General features: G+C 36.6%; 1 protein-coding gene across 1 annotated transcript in view; it reads right to left on the bottom strand.

Annotated features, from left to right (window-relative positions):
* Positions 1-14,985, bottom strand: part of glra4a (glycine receptor, alpha 4a) — an 82,170-nt gene that overhangs the window by 40,462 nt on the left and 26,723 nt on the right. The window contains exon 5 of the mRNA XM_086084844.1: positions 777-1,124. Within this exon, the coding sequence (XP_085940970.1) occupies positions 777-844 (68 nt within the window). The 5' untranslated portion in view covers positions 845-1,124. The remainder of the gene's footprint in view (positions 1-776; positions 1,125-14,985) is intronic.

Here is a 14,985-nt window from a genome sequence, read left to right as displayed (position 1 = left end):
CCATTACACACAATCCAATTCTTATTGATACATGATTGAGCTGATCTCTTGCAAAACAAAGAACCCCAATTGTGCATTATTCTCTTTAAAAATGAGTGTCATGCATATGAACAGTTCACCTGCAGCTATTGGTAATGAATTGTTAGAATAGAATGCAAGCACAAGACAGAATTCCACAGGTAGCTACTTTGATAATTCCGTTCATCCATTTTCTATAGCACCTGTCCAGGGGAGCTGCAGCCTATCGCACCCTGGACTGGTCATCAGACAATCGCAGGGCACATAGAGACAAACAAGAATTCACATTCACATCTATGGGCAATTTAGAGTTATAAATTAGCAACCCGGAGTAACTACTGAAAACACACAAGCACAGGGACAACATGTAAACTAGATTTCCAACTCATTTAGAATTTAATATGGGGCACCGTAGCCATATGTACATTTGATTTCATGTACAAATAAAGATTGAAACAGGATTTACCGAATATCTGGCACACACTTCCACTGTGGTGCCTCATAGAAAAAGATAAATTGCATGAATAATTCCTTTATTCATTATCCACACTGTTAAAGGTTAGAGTTTAAGCCATTATTTCCAAATTGCACACTGACACGTTGAGGACAAGTTAAAAAGTAGATAATATCATAAAGTAATATCGCCATAAGGCATTTAAAAACCAAAAAGTTGACGACCCCCCCCCCCCCCCCCCCCCCCCCCCCCACACACACACACACACAAGACAATGATAACATGACATATGGTCGCCCCTCACCTGATAAAGCCTCCCTGGAAAAAACAGAACGACAAGACGTAAAGGATCCGGATGACCTGTGGGAGCATCCTCCGACTCGGAAATCTTTCCACCGCCGCGCTGAAGAACTTGACTCGAGTGCAATTATGTCGCCAATCAGCAAATCCAGCGTCCGCGGTGCGAGAGTGAGCGAGGGTCGCCAGGCATCGTCTTTTTTTCCCTTCCTAGTACCAGCGCGTCTGAGAATGAGCGTGCCTTTTTGGGGGTGGGAGAAACTTCTTCTTCTTCTTCTTCTTCTTCCTCTTCCTCCCACACGCACTCAAGGGGGACTGAGCGCGTCCAAGCCGACGCGGCGTGATAAGCAGGCGCCTGTCAAGGCAGTCAGCGGTGCTTACCGGGAGTTTATTTATATATATTTTTTAATTATTATTATTTTTAAATAAATATTATATGGCCTGAAATAACAACCAAAACGCTGGATAAAGAGTAAAAGGGGAACCGGCTTTTGTTTGATCTTAATTAGAAGGTGGGGTCGGCTAGGGGGCGTGGTTGGGGCGGAGTGTGAGTTGATTGACAGCTAGTACCGGTACATGTAATGAAAAAAAACAGAAAAAAAAGGTGTGTGTGTGTGTGAGTGTTTAAATAAATGGAGTGAGTTATCATGAGTGATAATTTGTGAATTTACGTCCCCAACTTTAATTCCTTTAAAAAAAGAAAGAAAGAAGTGTTTGTGTTCTTTCATATCAACATTTGATTACATTCTTAAAATTACAGATTAACTGAAATCTCCTAAATTTAATTTGTTCTAGAATTCCTTTTTTTTTATTTTTTTTTATATATTACTGTAAATGTGTTTGCCTAATATGCAGATTGGGTTGGCATTTTGACACTGACCATGCTAACAAAGTCGAGCATAGACAAAAACAACAAAATTGGATGACTGAAAATTGCGTTGTTTGAGTAAAGAGAGAAAAAAAAGAGAATAATGTTATGCTATTATAGCTAGCATGCTTTTTGAAATAGTTGTGTGGTTCTTAAATAAAAATGTTAAAGCAGGCCCCAAAATGTGATTTTCATTCCAAACTACAACAACACTGAGAGCTGAAATAAAATATTAGTCAATTTTGACATGAATTAAATAGTCCTCAATCTCATCTCATAATGTTTTTTTTTTTCAAATTTCAAATCTTCATCATCTGATTGTTGTCTTGGCATATTCAGCAAATGAATTATGTGCTGGTCGGAGGGAAATTGAATGCAACATTTTCAGTTAATTCTTTTTGTTTTGAATTAGAATTTTCACTGTACCAGAAAACTTTGATCAAGCCACAATATGCTAACTGCTTCAAAACAAAAGTTTGCAGTAATAATTCTGAGTGACCCAGAAACAGACTGCCTGTGTATTGTTGGCATGGTGACAAGACCCAGGGATACACACACTCTAACCCAACCAAAACATATACAAGAATAGATTTGAATAAACTCTGCTGTTTTTAAATTAAATTCACATTTAAATTTTTTACATTTACATTTATTTAAAAATGTAATCATGTAAATCACAATTTAAGCAGTTACGGTAATTCAAGTGCACTTGAATCTGGAACATGAGCTCCATCTTATAAACGAATGGAGGCTTTCGGACATGTCAGACGGGTACAGAAAAGGATGGTTTGTATGTCGTGGATGAGCACAATACAGGACATCACTCACAGAGTTGCTCGCGTGTCAGTCATCTGTCTTTCCCCAGATGATTCCACGGAGCGCAGGATGGCAGATACAGTATGTCACCTTTTTCCATTCGTTGTGGCAAGACGCAGCGGATTAAACTTAAGCCTGCAGCATTTCTCAGTCTTCTTCTTCCCATCTTCAGTGAGACTGGCTTGTGTTAAAATTGAATTGGATGTGTCTCCTTAAATTCAGGTAGTGACATCCGGCTTCTCATTGAAAGCTATGATGTAGCGATCCTGCTGCGGTGTCGAAATATGACCAGAATGACAAAAGTGTCTTCTGTCCTCTAATTTACACCAAAAACAAAATTAACTTTGATTATTTTTCCTTGGTTAAAAATATACTCTTAACTCATTCACTGTCATTGACGGCTATAAACGTCAAATTTTTTTTTAAACAATTTCTATTAGTTTAGCATTTTTTCCACTTTTGTTAACAATAGTATGAAAACCTAGAATTTTTTATTGTACATTTAGAACAGATGTAAAATTTGTGATTAATCGTGAGTTAACTAGTGAAGTCATGCGATTAATTACAATAAAAAAATAATAATCGCCTCTTGCCTTTAATTTTTAATTTAAAAAAAATGAATTTATGGCAGTAAATGAGTTAATTATTATTACTATTATTGTTATTATTATTATCATTATTATTATTATATATGTTTATATATGGTTTTATTTTCTTGAAGCTTTATTGCAATTTAAAACCGCTGTGTAAAGTTGTGCTATCTTCCTATTTAAGAACCAGATGGTCAGTCTGTTAGAGCTCCAGCGGTCCTCTGTAGAGAGAGGAGAACCTTCCAGAGGGCCAACCATCCCTGCAGCACTCCTCCAATCAGGCCCGCGTGGTAGAGTGGCCAGACAGAAGTCAGTCCTTAGTAAAGGCACTGGAAGGACTCTCAGACCATGAGAAAGACAATTCTGTGGTCTGACGAGACAAAAATGGAACTCTTTGGTTTGAATGCCTGGCTCAGGACCTTAGAATGGGGTGAAGGTTTACCTTCCAACAGGACAATGACCCAAAGCACACAGCCAAGACAAGCAATGAGTAGCTTCAGGACAACTCTAAACTTGAATTTGATGGAACATCTCTGGAGAGATATGAAAATGCTACATTCAACCTGATGGAGCTTGAGAGGTGCTGCGAAGAGGAATAGGCGAAATTGCTTAAAGGTAGGTGTGCCAAGATTGTGGCATCATATTAAAAAGATTTGATGCTGGACATGGTGGCAAAGATGTATCAACAAAGTATTGCAATTAGCGGTGTCAAATGATTACAATTTTGACTTCAATGGTTAACTCACGATTAATCACAAATTTTACATCTGTTCTAAATGTACAATAATTTGTTTCCCCAAGTTTTCATATTCTTGCTAACATAAAAGTGGAAAAAAGTTAAACTAATAGAAATATGGCTGCACATTTTAGTCATAGATACAGTAATTTGCTAATAATTCATAAAACTGAGTTAAGATTAAAAAGATGTACTTTATTGTAAAAAACAAGTGTTTTTCTGCCACTAGATGGCATAATTGCATTTGTAAGACATTGGTGACAGCTAAGTAGATTTTTCTTTTCATATTAAGAGCTATCTAATCTTTAACATGAAGTAACTTGTGAGATTCTGCACATTTTTAAATTGTAAAATACAATTCAGTCTCCACACATATATGCATTATTATTACATTTACTACTGGTCAATTTTAACATGGACGATTTCCAAGTAAGGGCCGGTCATTAATCGCATGTTTAAAAAAATTGTGCCATTAAAGGAACTTTAAATGAATTTAAAATTAACCCACTCATTTTGACTAATTGCAATGCTGTGAATACTTATTATTTTATTATTAATAATATTTGCTAAACTTTTTTTCACATTCTCGTTATGTGTAGAATTTTGATGAAAAAAAAAAATCTTCCATTTTGAGATGAGGCTGTAAAATAACAAAATGCGGAAAAAGTCAAATACTTTTCAGCTGCACTGTATATTGGATCAATCAATCCCAGCTGTTGCCTCAGCTACATTTACATACAACTTTTATGCTTCATCTCAACCACCAAACCTGATTCTATTCTATTCTAACCCCTGGCTGAAATGTGAGAGGGCAGCTCAGTTGAGCGGGTGAGGATGAGGACGAGGACGAGGAGGAAGGTGGAGACCGAAACAGAGCGAGGCGATTAAAAACCGAGGTGAGGTGTTGTGTTCCTGGCAGGTCGACCGACGGCTGCAGCTGCTCGTCGACACTGTTGACTCGCAGCGTCGTGTAGCTGTTATTCTCTTATGAGGTCTGACATTGACTTGACATAAGGCGCCTCCTCGATGTTATGTGCACACATAGAAAAAAAAGGGAAGGAGGAAAGGACATTTGGCGCCGATCATGTTGTCTCACTCCTGTCATAATAGTAGTCGATTACCGCAAAGATCACATCAATGTCAAATAATACATACAGATTTGTCAAATATTCTTTCACGTTTGGGACATTCCACCGTACTGAAGTTATAGCTTAAATTTCAGTGCTTCCCACACCATGTTAATACTTGGGCGGGCCACCCAAGTGAACTGGCCACCACCCAAGTAGATTTCAAATCTGTGGGAAACACTGTTAATGTACTTGATCAATTTATTTAATACAGAAGATCCCATTTAACATTTTTGATCATGTTGTATGTGTTGGAGCCATTGTCTCTGAACGGAGTAGTTATTGAATTCGTAGATAAGTTAAGATTATAGTTAAGTTGAAATAAGCAAGTATAGAAGTTGTACATTTGTGTTAGTTCTGCTTTGTTTTTTAAGTCTAGTGTTGTCATTTATGTTTAGTATGCCCCCCATTGGCCAGGTATGGCTACTACATTTAGATGTGTGCACTTCCTGATTGGGTAAAAGGTTAAAAGCAAGATGGCGGCCTTATACTGCATTCGAGGAAGGTCGGAAGTCGGACTTAAAAGCCCTAACTTTTTCTTTTTTTAGTGTATTTTATTTTATTGTTATGTATTTTATATTGTATACTGGTTCCTCTTAGAATTTTGTAGTGTGCTATGCTATGACAAAAGCCATCATTTTTGTATATATGTTTATCTCTGATATGTTTAAAACAGTTGTTCAATAAAAAAATTATGTATTTATCTTATGTTGAATATCTAGTTTTATATTCGAGTGCATTGTGTTTTACCATTCATGTTATGCGTTTCCATAGTGGTCGCCATTTTAGAGTGACATCACTTCGAATTCGGTCGGTGAAGTTGGGGTACTTTTTTCTTTTCTGACTTCGTAAGTGGGATTTCCAAGTTCAAGGGTGCGTTCCCGTACACACTCCGATTTCCCACTTTCCTCAAATGCAGCATTAGCTCTGGTTATGTGTGCGCGTGTGGGAGGAGAGACAACAAGCTAGGCAGCCCTCTCGGCTTTTTAAGGTTTTTCAAGCATTATTTGACTAATGTTTGACATTCTGCACTATTTCAAACTTGAAGGATTAGTACTGTTTATGCATCAACTCTTAAAACTATCCAACATCCATAACAGTATGTTTAAAACTTGTGTCATTTTTTGGGGGGCCACCAGGGGGCATTTTCCATATCAAATGGCCTTCTCTGTAATTGTCATTCATGCAATGCGGTCATGTTCTGGTAAGGTCGTGGGGAGAAATGCTACTGTTGCCATGGTGACAACAGATTCCCACTCCAAAATGCTGTCATGAATTCCATGCTGTTAGTTTAACTATTGTTTTTATTATCCATCCATTCATTTCCGACACTGCCTGTCTCCATGTGGCTCATGGGTGAGTCGATCTCAGATGAGTTAGTTGAGTATTCAATGAACCTAGCATGCTTTTTTTTTGGAGAGTGTGGGCAAAAACCCATGCATTTTGCAAACATGCGTTTTAAAATAGTCTGTCTGGATGGCTTCCCTGTGAAAAGGTCAGATTCCAGCTACGGCTATCGTAAAGATACTTGCCCTGTCTTAATATAACCAAGTGAGCTACACTTATATAATCTTTGGCTTATGTCATGTGTTCATGTGTTAAAAAAACAAAATGAGGCAATGTTTTTTTTTGCGGGGGGTTTATTTTTGTGTCAAAAAAACAAAAAAAAACAAAAACAAAAAAAAAACAGACGATTTATTTATTTGTACATTTTTGCACCTGATTCTTTTTTTTGCCCCTGCACTTTTGGGTAATTATTTTTTTTAATTCAGCTGATTTATTTATTCGTACATTTTTGCTGATTTTAAAACAGCTAATATTGGCTGATTAATTCGCTCCCGGCTGTTTTAGAATATTGTGTTCTATTGCTATACAAACACGGAACCTACCAAAAGTAAGATTAGAGTCTCTTCTTTCATCAGGAAAAAAAAGTATATTTGTATCTGTTTCCTTTTACAGCAATTAGCATTAGAATATAGCTAGGTTTCATCATTATTTATAGACCTGTTGAAAATACCAGGGAAAAGAGCTTGTTGCAACATGGCCCTGGCTGGTCTCTTATACTCTGCTGCCACCTGCTGGCCTTTTTGTTGTTGTTGTAATAACTGCAATTGCTATAAGCGAACTCTTCAGGTCAAAAGTTGCATCAAAGCCTTCTGTATGCTCTAGCATAAAAAACATGTACATATAAATACACATTTGGGAGTGAAGGACAAAGTATTAAAAAACGTATTCATGAGTTAAGCATGAGTCATTATCATACATGTGTAAAAACAAGTTAGCCATATTACATTTAAAACAATAAAACACTCAAATGAGGAGGCTAGCCGCTGTCATTTTTAAAATATTAGACCGAAGGCACACAGAAGATTCTAATCAAAGTCCTTTGTTGACAAAAGTTTGTACATCTCCACTCCTTAATGCTATCCAACTAATAATGGCAATGGAAGCAAAACAATGGAAAGCTACCAACGGTTTGAAACGCACAACATATGGAGCAAAGTACTTGCAGCACTTTTCCCACAATTTGCGGTTAAGTCTTATTTCCAAATATTATGCGTTTAAGTTTTGAAAGTTTCACATCCAAAATTGGAGGTGTACTTTTTCCGAAATCTTTACAAGCTATAAGGCATTCAACTGTGGAGGTTTGACTTTATTTTTATTTCAGTTGTTGTCAACCTCTCTCGCGAGCGTTCTTAAAGTTTGCTTTCTCTTCTTTTTTGTTGTTGTTGTTGTTGCACTGCTCAGTTTTCTCTTAGAGGCTTTCGTTCTCTTTAGATCCAGAAAAAAAGTCAAAATAAAATCACCACGCTGTCCCAATTGCCACCCTGAAGGTTTGACCCGTGGCTCCAGCATTCTCGTTCTTATCCTCACTTGCAGTCTCTGCCGTTATACAAAAAAGCTTTGTGCAGCGGTCTGCGCTGTTTATCACCTCGACGGACTATCCTTGAAATGTTGTCAAAGTAACTTATATTGAGATTAGGAGCAGTGTTGCTGTGTGGGCTCTTTTGATAAGATTCAAGTAACTTTCCATTCTTCCCACTTAATCCACACGCCTGCTTTACTTTTGTCTTCATGTGCTCCATTCGTGATATGTTAGTAGATCCTCTAAGGTCGAAAAAGATCTAAAACAATCTATTATTGTACTTAATTCTTAATAATTGTGGTTGTCATGAAGCAGAGAGCTACTTTCAAACTACTGTCCAGTACAGAGTTCAAACCATCATCATTGTTCTTTTCTTTTAGCCACCAGCAAAAACTAAGTGCACGTGGCATATATCTGCACAGAGGCGGATTAGATCCAGTGTTGGTAATTTTGCAGATGGCAACTTGCCTCTGGATCATTTGTTTGAGACCCCTGCTCTAACTTGTCCCGTCACCTGTCACCATAATCAGGACAATTGCTGAAAACAATGGAAGAATGGAGGTCTCTTTACCCCTGAATGACAGTTAAAAAAAATTAAAATGTAAAGCGAATGTCGCATGGCGGTTAAATGCTATGCAAAGATTATATGATTGTGGTAGTTTGAGCCTGGACTGAATTATTTCACCTTACATGGTTTCCGATGACAAACATGGTTTTGAAATTAGACCTTGGAAGTTAACTGGCATTATGGAACGGATTGTGCACTCTAAAAATAGTTGGGTCAAAAGTAACCCAATTATGGATCAAATATGGACCGATACACTTTATAGGTCAATTTGACCCAACTTTCTGAATTTTCTTAACCGCTTATTCCTCACAAGGGTCGCAGGATGCTGGAGCCCATCCCAGCTGCCTTCGGACAGTAGGTAGGGTACAACGCCCTCAACTGGTTTCTTGACTCAAAGTTGGGTCAAATTGACCCAAGTAGAGGATTGGTCCATTTTTGACCCAACTGTTTTTAGAGTGTGAGGTTACAGCTGACAATAACTATGTTACAAAAGTGTACAACAGTTATTGCAAGTTTGAGGGTGAAAGCTGCATTAAAATACGGATACAAAAACCACAGGTAGCAGCCGTATGGATAAAATGAAACGGGGGGGGGGGGGGGGGGGGAACAAAGCCAACCATCCGTCCTCATGCATTACACTTCCATTCAATTTGTACGGCCGGCCAGGCTGCCAGGAACGCCGCCCATCCACAAGAAAAGGTTTTGACAGGGAGAGACTCGCATTGCTGCAAAGCACAAGTGATGAGTCAGTCAGCCAAATTATTGGAAGATTTCAACGTCACACGAGCACAATATTGGCTCGGCATGTTATTCACGTAGCGGAAGATTCTCTTGCGAGTCCCGAGCACGTGCGTCACTGTCGCCGGGCTCGCAAAGAGCAAGCAGAATGACAATAAGTGCATGCTGTCGTTATTACATCTGTCTGGTTTCGCTCGCCTTTTTTGTTTCTTTACTCTTTGATGGATCTATTGATTTTTCTTCCAACTGCTGTGAACCTCTTTGCTGTGATTTACTTATGCTAAATCCATTAAACTGCTTTTTGAAGTCACACTGTACAATTGAACCTCCAAAGTGGAGACCAATCTGTGAGGCTGGTTGACTTTCAAATTGTTCTAATGTCAAAAGTAGTTTTTCTATAGGAAATAATCGCAAACTGTCACAATCATTATAGCATATCCTCATATCTATGGAGGACCAAAACTGCCAAAATTCTAAATAAATGACTAAAAGTGAAAATAAAAACTGATATAAAAAATATAATTCAAAAATTAAATCCCCCCCCCCCAAAAACATAAATGGAAATAAAAATAAAATAACTATACATATACACACATATATATATATATATATATATGTATATGTGTGTTCGCCGAGCCGCTTACTCATCCAATGAAACGCAGTTTGCAACGGCGAAGTCCAACCCAAGACATGCTTAGGACCGCCCCTTCATTTGAATAACATTTAAATAAATATTTAATATTTAAATAAATAAACGTGAGAGCAGAGCGTTATTTTTTTATTTATTTCGACATGTACATATATATATATTATTTTTTCTTAATTTTTGAAACATATTTTTTATATCTGTTTTCATTTTCACTTTTAGTCATTTATTTATTTAGAATTTTAGCAGTTTTGGTCCTCCATACATATCGTCATCATTGCTGCCAAACGAAAACACAATAAAATCAAGTAAAACTACCTATATGGATTTCACATGAAAATATGACTTTAAAACAGTATTATAGTCGCCCCTTTCTGAGGAAGCAACCCCAATCCCTCCAAGCAACTACGCTACACGCTCACACTTAACCTCACGAGTGAGGCAATTGAAACACTGGCACAGATACATGGACACGCTAACCGTTGCACAAAGGTCAAACTTTATTGACAAACATGAATATATGTGACACAAGTTAAATGGGGCCACTGAGGGAAAGGTCACAATGGAGAGTATTTGAAGGTAGGTTGGAACGGCCGATGATTTGTTTCTATCCGATGTAGTTCCTCTGCCAGCAATTGCTTCGAGTCGCATCGCTTGTGCCACTCATGGACAAGACGAATAACCCTATACACTCAAATTCACACCTATGGACAATTTGGTATCTTCAATGAACCTTGATTAAGTTAATGTGGTTAAGTTCTATTTTTTTCACAAATTTATACTGTTGGTCAGTCCAAGTGTTGAAAAAAGTTTGCGCTCTTTGACGATGTAATGTTAATGTTTGAACAAATATACCGTATTGGGGATCTCCAGAATAGTGATAGTTTTGGAGGTGCAAGATTTCACCTGGCAACAGTGACATATTGAATAAATTGGCTTACAACAATAGAGATATTACAGAGAGAAAATGTGACTGTTTTACAATACTCTGTCCAATAGTATTTGTTTAACTTTGCAACAGAGAGAAAAATCTGTCTAAATCTGCCGAGGAAAGTCAAAATGTCATAATCTTTGTCATATGTCATGTGTTCATGCGTCATTTTTAATTTTGCATCCAATTTTTTTGCGGTCATTTTCGGGTAATACAAAAAAAAAAAAAAATCTGCTAATTTGTAATAAAAAAAATTTGCATCCGATTTTTGGGGGTCATTTTCGGGTAATATATATATTTAAAAAAATCTGCCGATTTATGTAGTTATTTATTAGTAAATTTTTGCACCAGATTTTAAAACAGCTAAAATTGGCTGATTAATTTATTTGACCAATTAATTGGTTGGACCACTAATCCACTTAAACCACTATTTCACTGTACCGAGGAATGTTTGAATGTCATAACCTTTGGTTTACGTCACGTGTTCATGCGTGAAAAAATAAAATTAAAATTAAAAATCACCCAATTGTTTTTTTTTTTTGCACCCGGTAGGGCCTTTCTAACCCCTGTTTCAATGTACTACCTTCCCCCAAAAAGTGGAACTAGAAATAATGAAGGTAAAACTCCCAATTAATAGAAGTGGTCAAAGCACTTTTCAAGTCTCATTTTAAGATTAATATCAAACTTTTAAGTCCCTTTGAAGATGATTTTGACCTTTAACATGACTTCTTGCAAGTATTGTCAAAAGTATATCGCTATAATCAAGTTACTGAGCCAACCAAATGCTGCTTTCATCATGTCTTTATTATCTGATCACATGCGGCAGCCTGTTCTGCAAAATGTCCATTTTTTTAATTGCGACACCTTTTTACGGCGCCCGTATATGTTGACTTGAATGCACGTCTTAATGGCGGCGCCTCGCCGCCTCTGCAACGCCTTCTTACAATGTCTAATTGGCTGCGGAAGCTTTTTTAATCTCCTCACAAACCCAAAGTGAAGTACATTGTAGTATGTGTGATTATGTGTCTGAAGTTGTTTTCAACACTTGTCCTATTTTCCACACAAACGCTCACCGCTACAAACAACATCATGTACCCCCAGGTTTGCTTTTTTTATGCCGGATGATTGCTGGAAATACATGGAATAAAACACTCCGTGGTAAAGTGTTACATTTTAATTGGCTACCAGAAGCAGAAAAGAGTTAAGAAATCTTCAGATTGTAGTTTTTTTTTTTTTTCAAGGATGGAGTCTGCTGTTGGCAAATTTTTTGTCTGCCCTTTTGAATTAATTATGCTTCGGATTAATCATGTATGCTCAGACCTTGACACCATGATTCACAACTGTTTGAAACAAAGAAGTTTGATAGTGTCTGTGGACGTATTTTAAACTTGTGCCAACTTAATTTTGTTAATCCCCCAAGTTTGTGCATAACAGATATCATATATTGTATTTGAACAAATACCTAATGCGTATGGGTAGAAAATAAAACAAAAATACATAAATAATGACAATGTTCTAAATCAGGGGTTTTTGGCCCAAGATTTACTTCCGTTCGTTACGCAATGTGTCAGTTAAATTTATCCGCGTACTAATTAGTCCCGTGAAAAATGATAAAAATGGACATATTCATGAATTTACTGGGTGTAAAAAGAAAAGAAAAGAAGAGGATGTTTCTAGCTAGCTAGCTAGCTAGCTTGCTAGCACATTGGGGGAAATGAAAAGAAGACTCTCACTTAAAGTTCTTAAAATAAGATTTATAGCATGTCACTATTCATTTGAATTTACTGTAAAACAGACACATAAAGCAAACGAGAATTCAATATTTCAATATTTAAACACCAGGATCACTTTAATCATGTAAAGTGACTGCTCGCCAAGGTTATTTTAGTTAACTAAAACTGACAAAAAACTGAAACAAAAATTCAAAAAACTATTTTGTTAATGAAATAAATTAAAAACGAAAATGCTTTTTAAAAAAAAAGAAAACTAACTGAAACTACATTTTATGTTTACAAATTTAACTAAAACTAGCTATAATTATAACAAAAATGTCCTTTGTTTTAATCTTTGGTAAGTAAGTTAATGCATGAGCCTTTGGGGATGATTTTAAATGTGATTTTAAGTAGATTTATTTTGATTTTAACCGGAACAAGGATGTTTGAAAGATTGTCAGACAAAAAGTGACGTCATCTAGCAGCAGCCAATAGAAAAGCACCTTCAGATGACGTTGCTCCCATGGTGGTTTTTAAATATTGCGCTCAAGTAATACACATATTTTTTAAAACTAAAACTAATACTGAAACTAACTAAAACTAAGCATTTATCAAATAACTAAAACTAATAAAAACTAACAGAACCACCCTGAAAACACAATTCAAAAAACAAAACTCAAGTCGAAATAAAAACTAAAATGAAAAATTCCAAAACTATAATAACCCTGCTGCTTGCTAGCTTAAACCTAGCATACAAAATACAAATGGGCTAAAATAAACCATCAATAGGATCTTATGGTAATTATATATATATTATATAAACAACTGCTTCTGTTCTTTGAAGGCATCCATAGTCAGGTAATGAGTTGTGCTTTACTTGGAAATGTAAGTGGACAGGTGCTTTTTCACAATATATATTTTTTAAATATACTTTTGCATTGATAAACATCAATGACCTATACCATCTGCAGTGTATATATCTCAAAAGCTTAGAAACTTGTCTTCGTCTTATCTTCATAGCAAACGTGGCCACCAAGCAACGTAGCACTACAAATGGTCTGCAGAGTCTGTCAGGCCGCAAAAAAGAAGAAGATCCAATTTACATCGAGTTGATTGGCCCCCGTGAGGCGTAGATGCTTGAATCTTAACAGGTTTGTTTTGTGTTGCTCGCAATTGCTATGGATGCATCTGGGATCTGTGTCTCTCTGAGCTAACACCTCTGCTTTTCTCAACTGTCAGCCGCATAAAACAGAAAACCTGCCAGCCGAGCTATGACGAAACCTCGTGCAAGTGTGTCTTAACCTTTCTCTTCTCGCATGGAGTTTTTTTTTTTTTTTTATGTGTTTGCGTCAAAAGGATTGGACGTTTTATGGCGTTTTTACTTTCTTACTTGTAAGAATGACCCAGTCTCGTTATAAGAGTTCCAGTAATGTATTGAAGACCTACTGGTTGTATTTACGGTAGGTGGGAAAATTGAAGATTTTTTTTTTCCCAAACATCATGGAAAACAATTAAAAACAAAAGTGTAAAGGAAAAATGCATTCTATGACAATGCAATGCCAATTTGTATTCCATTAATTGTTCAGCCCGAGGTATTTAGATGAAATTTTAGATGAGTACATTAGCTTCTCGTATTAGATGCACAACAATACAAGTCTCTTTTCACATTGAGCTGCAGAGCTGGAGGGGTGTGGATGGTAATTGGTCTGACGGGGAGGTTGAGTTATTAGAGGAGATTTTTTTTTTTAACCACGAGTACAAACTGCAGCTCTTCTCTTGTGTCTTCATACACCGCTGAATCTAATTAGAATAACTCATCAACATGTTGCGGCTTTGTTTGTCAAAGCGTACATAGATGTGCTGGAAGGTGAGAATTAGCTTTTGCGGTGCTATTAAGGAACCTTTTTAACACAACCATTACTATACCTACTTTGAAATTATTTGTATTTTTCTGAAATTGTTTTCTGCAGAAAACAATCATTAAATAGACTATGATAATTTGGATTTTTAAGCAAAATTAGATTATCCTCATCCCCATATATGGCTAACACTATGGGTGAGAATCTTTGAATGTCTCATGATTCGATCCAATTCGATTTCAATTTTTGGGTGTGCGATTCGATTCAGAATCGATTTTCAATTAAAAAACGATTTTTGATTCAAAATGATTTACTACTCGCGGCACTTTTATCACACAAAAGAACGGCTCCATGCTGCAAAAAAAAAACTTTTATTGGAATAACTTGATCATGACTTTTTCCTTCTACTCTCTAATGTGGCTACAATTTAACAGTGTATCAGACCGCGTGGAACCACACTGCCCCTAAGTGGCCAAATCGGGTACAACATGAACCGCGCTCCCAATAAAGGCACACACAAACAAAGGGAAGACAGTATAAAATAATTTAAATAAAATCGATTTTGGGACATTTAAAATCTATTCTGAATCGTTCTAAATGAGAATTGCGATTCTTATTAGGATCGATTTTTTGGCACACCCCTAGCAAACACCGTGTATTTTAACATCTGAACAAAGTATAACAAGCATCTCTGGACAACAGAATATTCAAATATCCGACAACATCGATGCTAGTTTTGCTAGCTTCTTTGTGAGTTAG

Source organism: Leptonotus elevatus, chromosome 9 (genome assembly GCF_054856555.1).
Source record: "Leptonotus elevatus isolate MCC_2025b chromosome 9, RoL_Lele_1.0, whole genome shotgun sequence".
Taxonomy (NCBI): Eukaryota; Metazoa; Chordata; class Actinopteri; order Syngnathiformes; family Syngnathidae; genus Leptonotus; species Leptonotus elevatus.
Note: the sequence above shows the minus strand (reverse complement) of the source record. Positions and strands in the feature narration are given on the sequence as shown.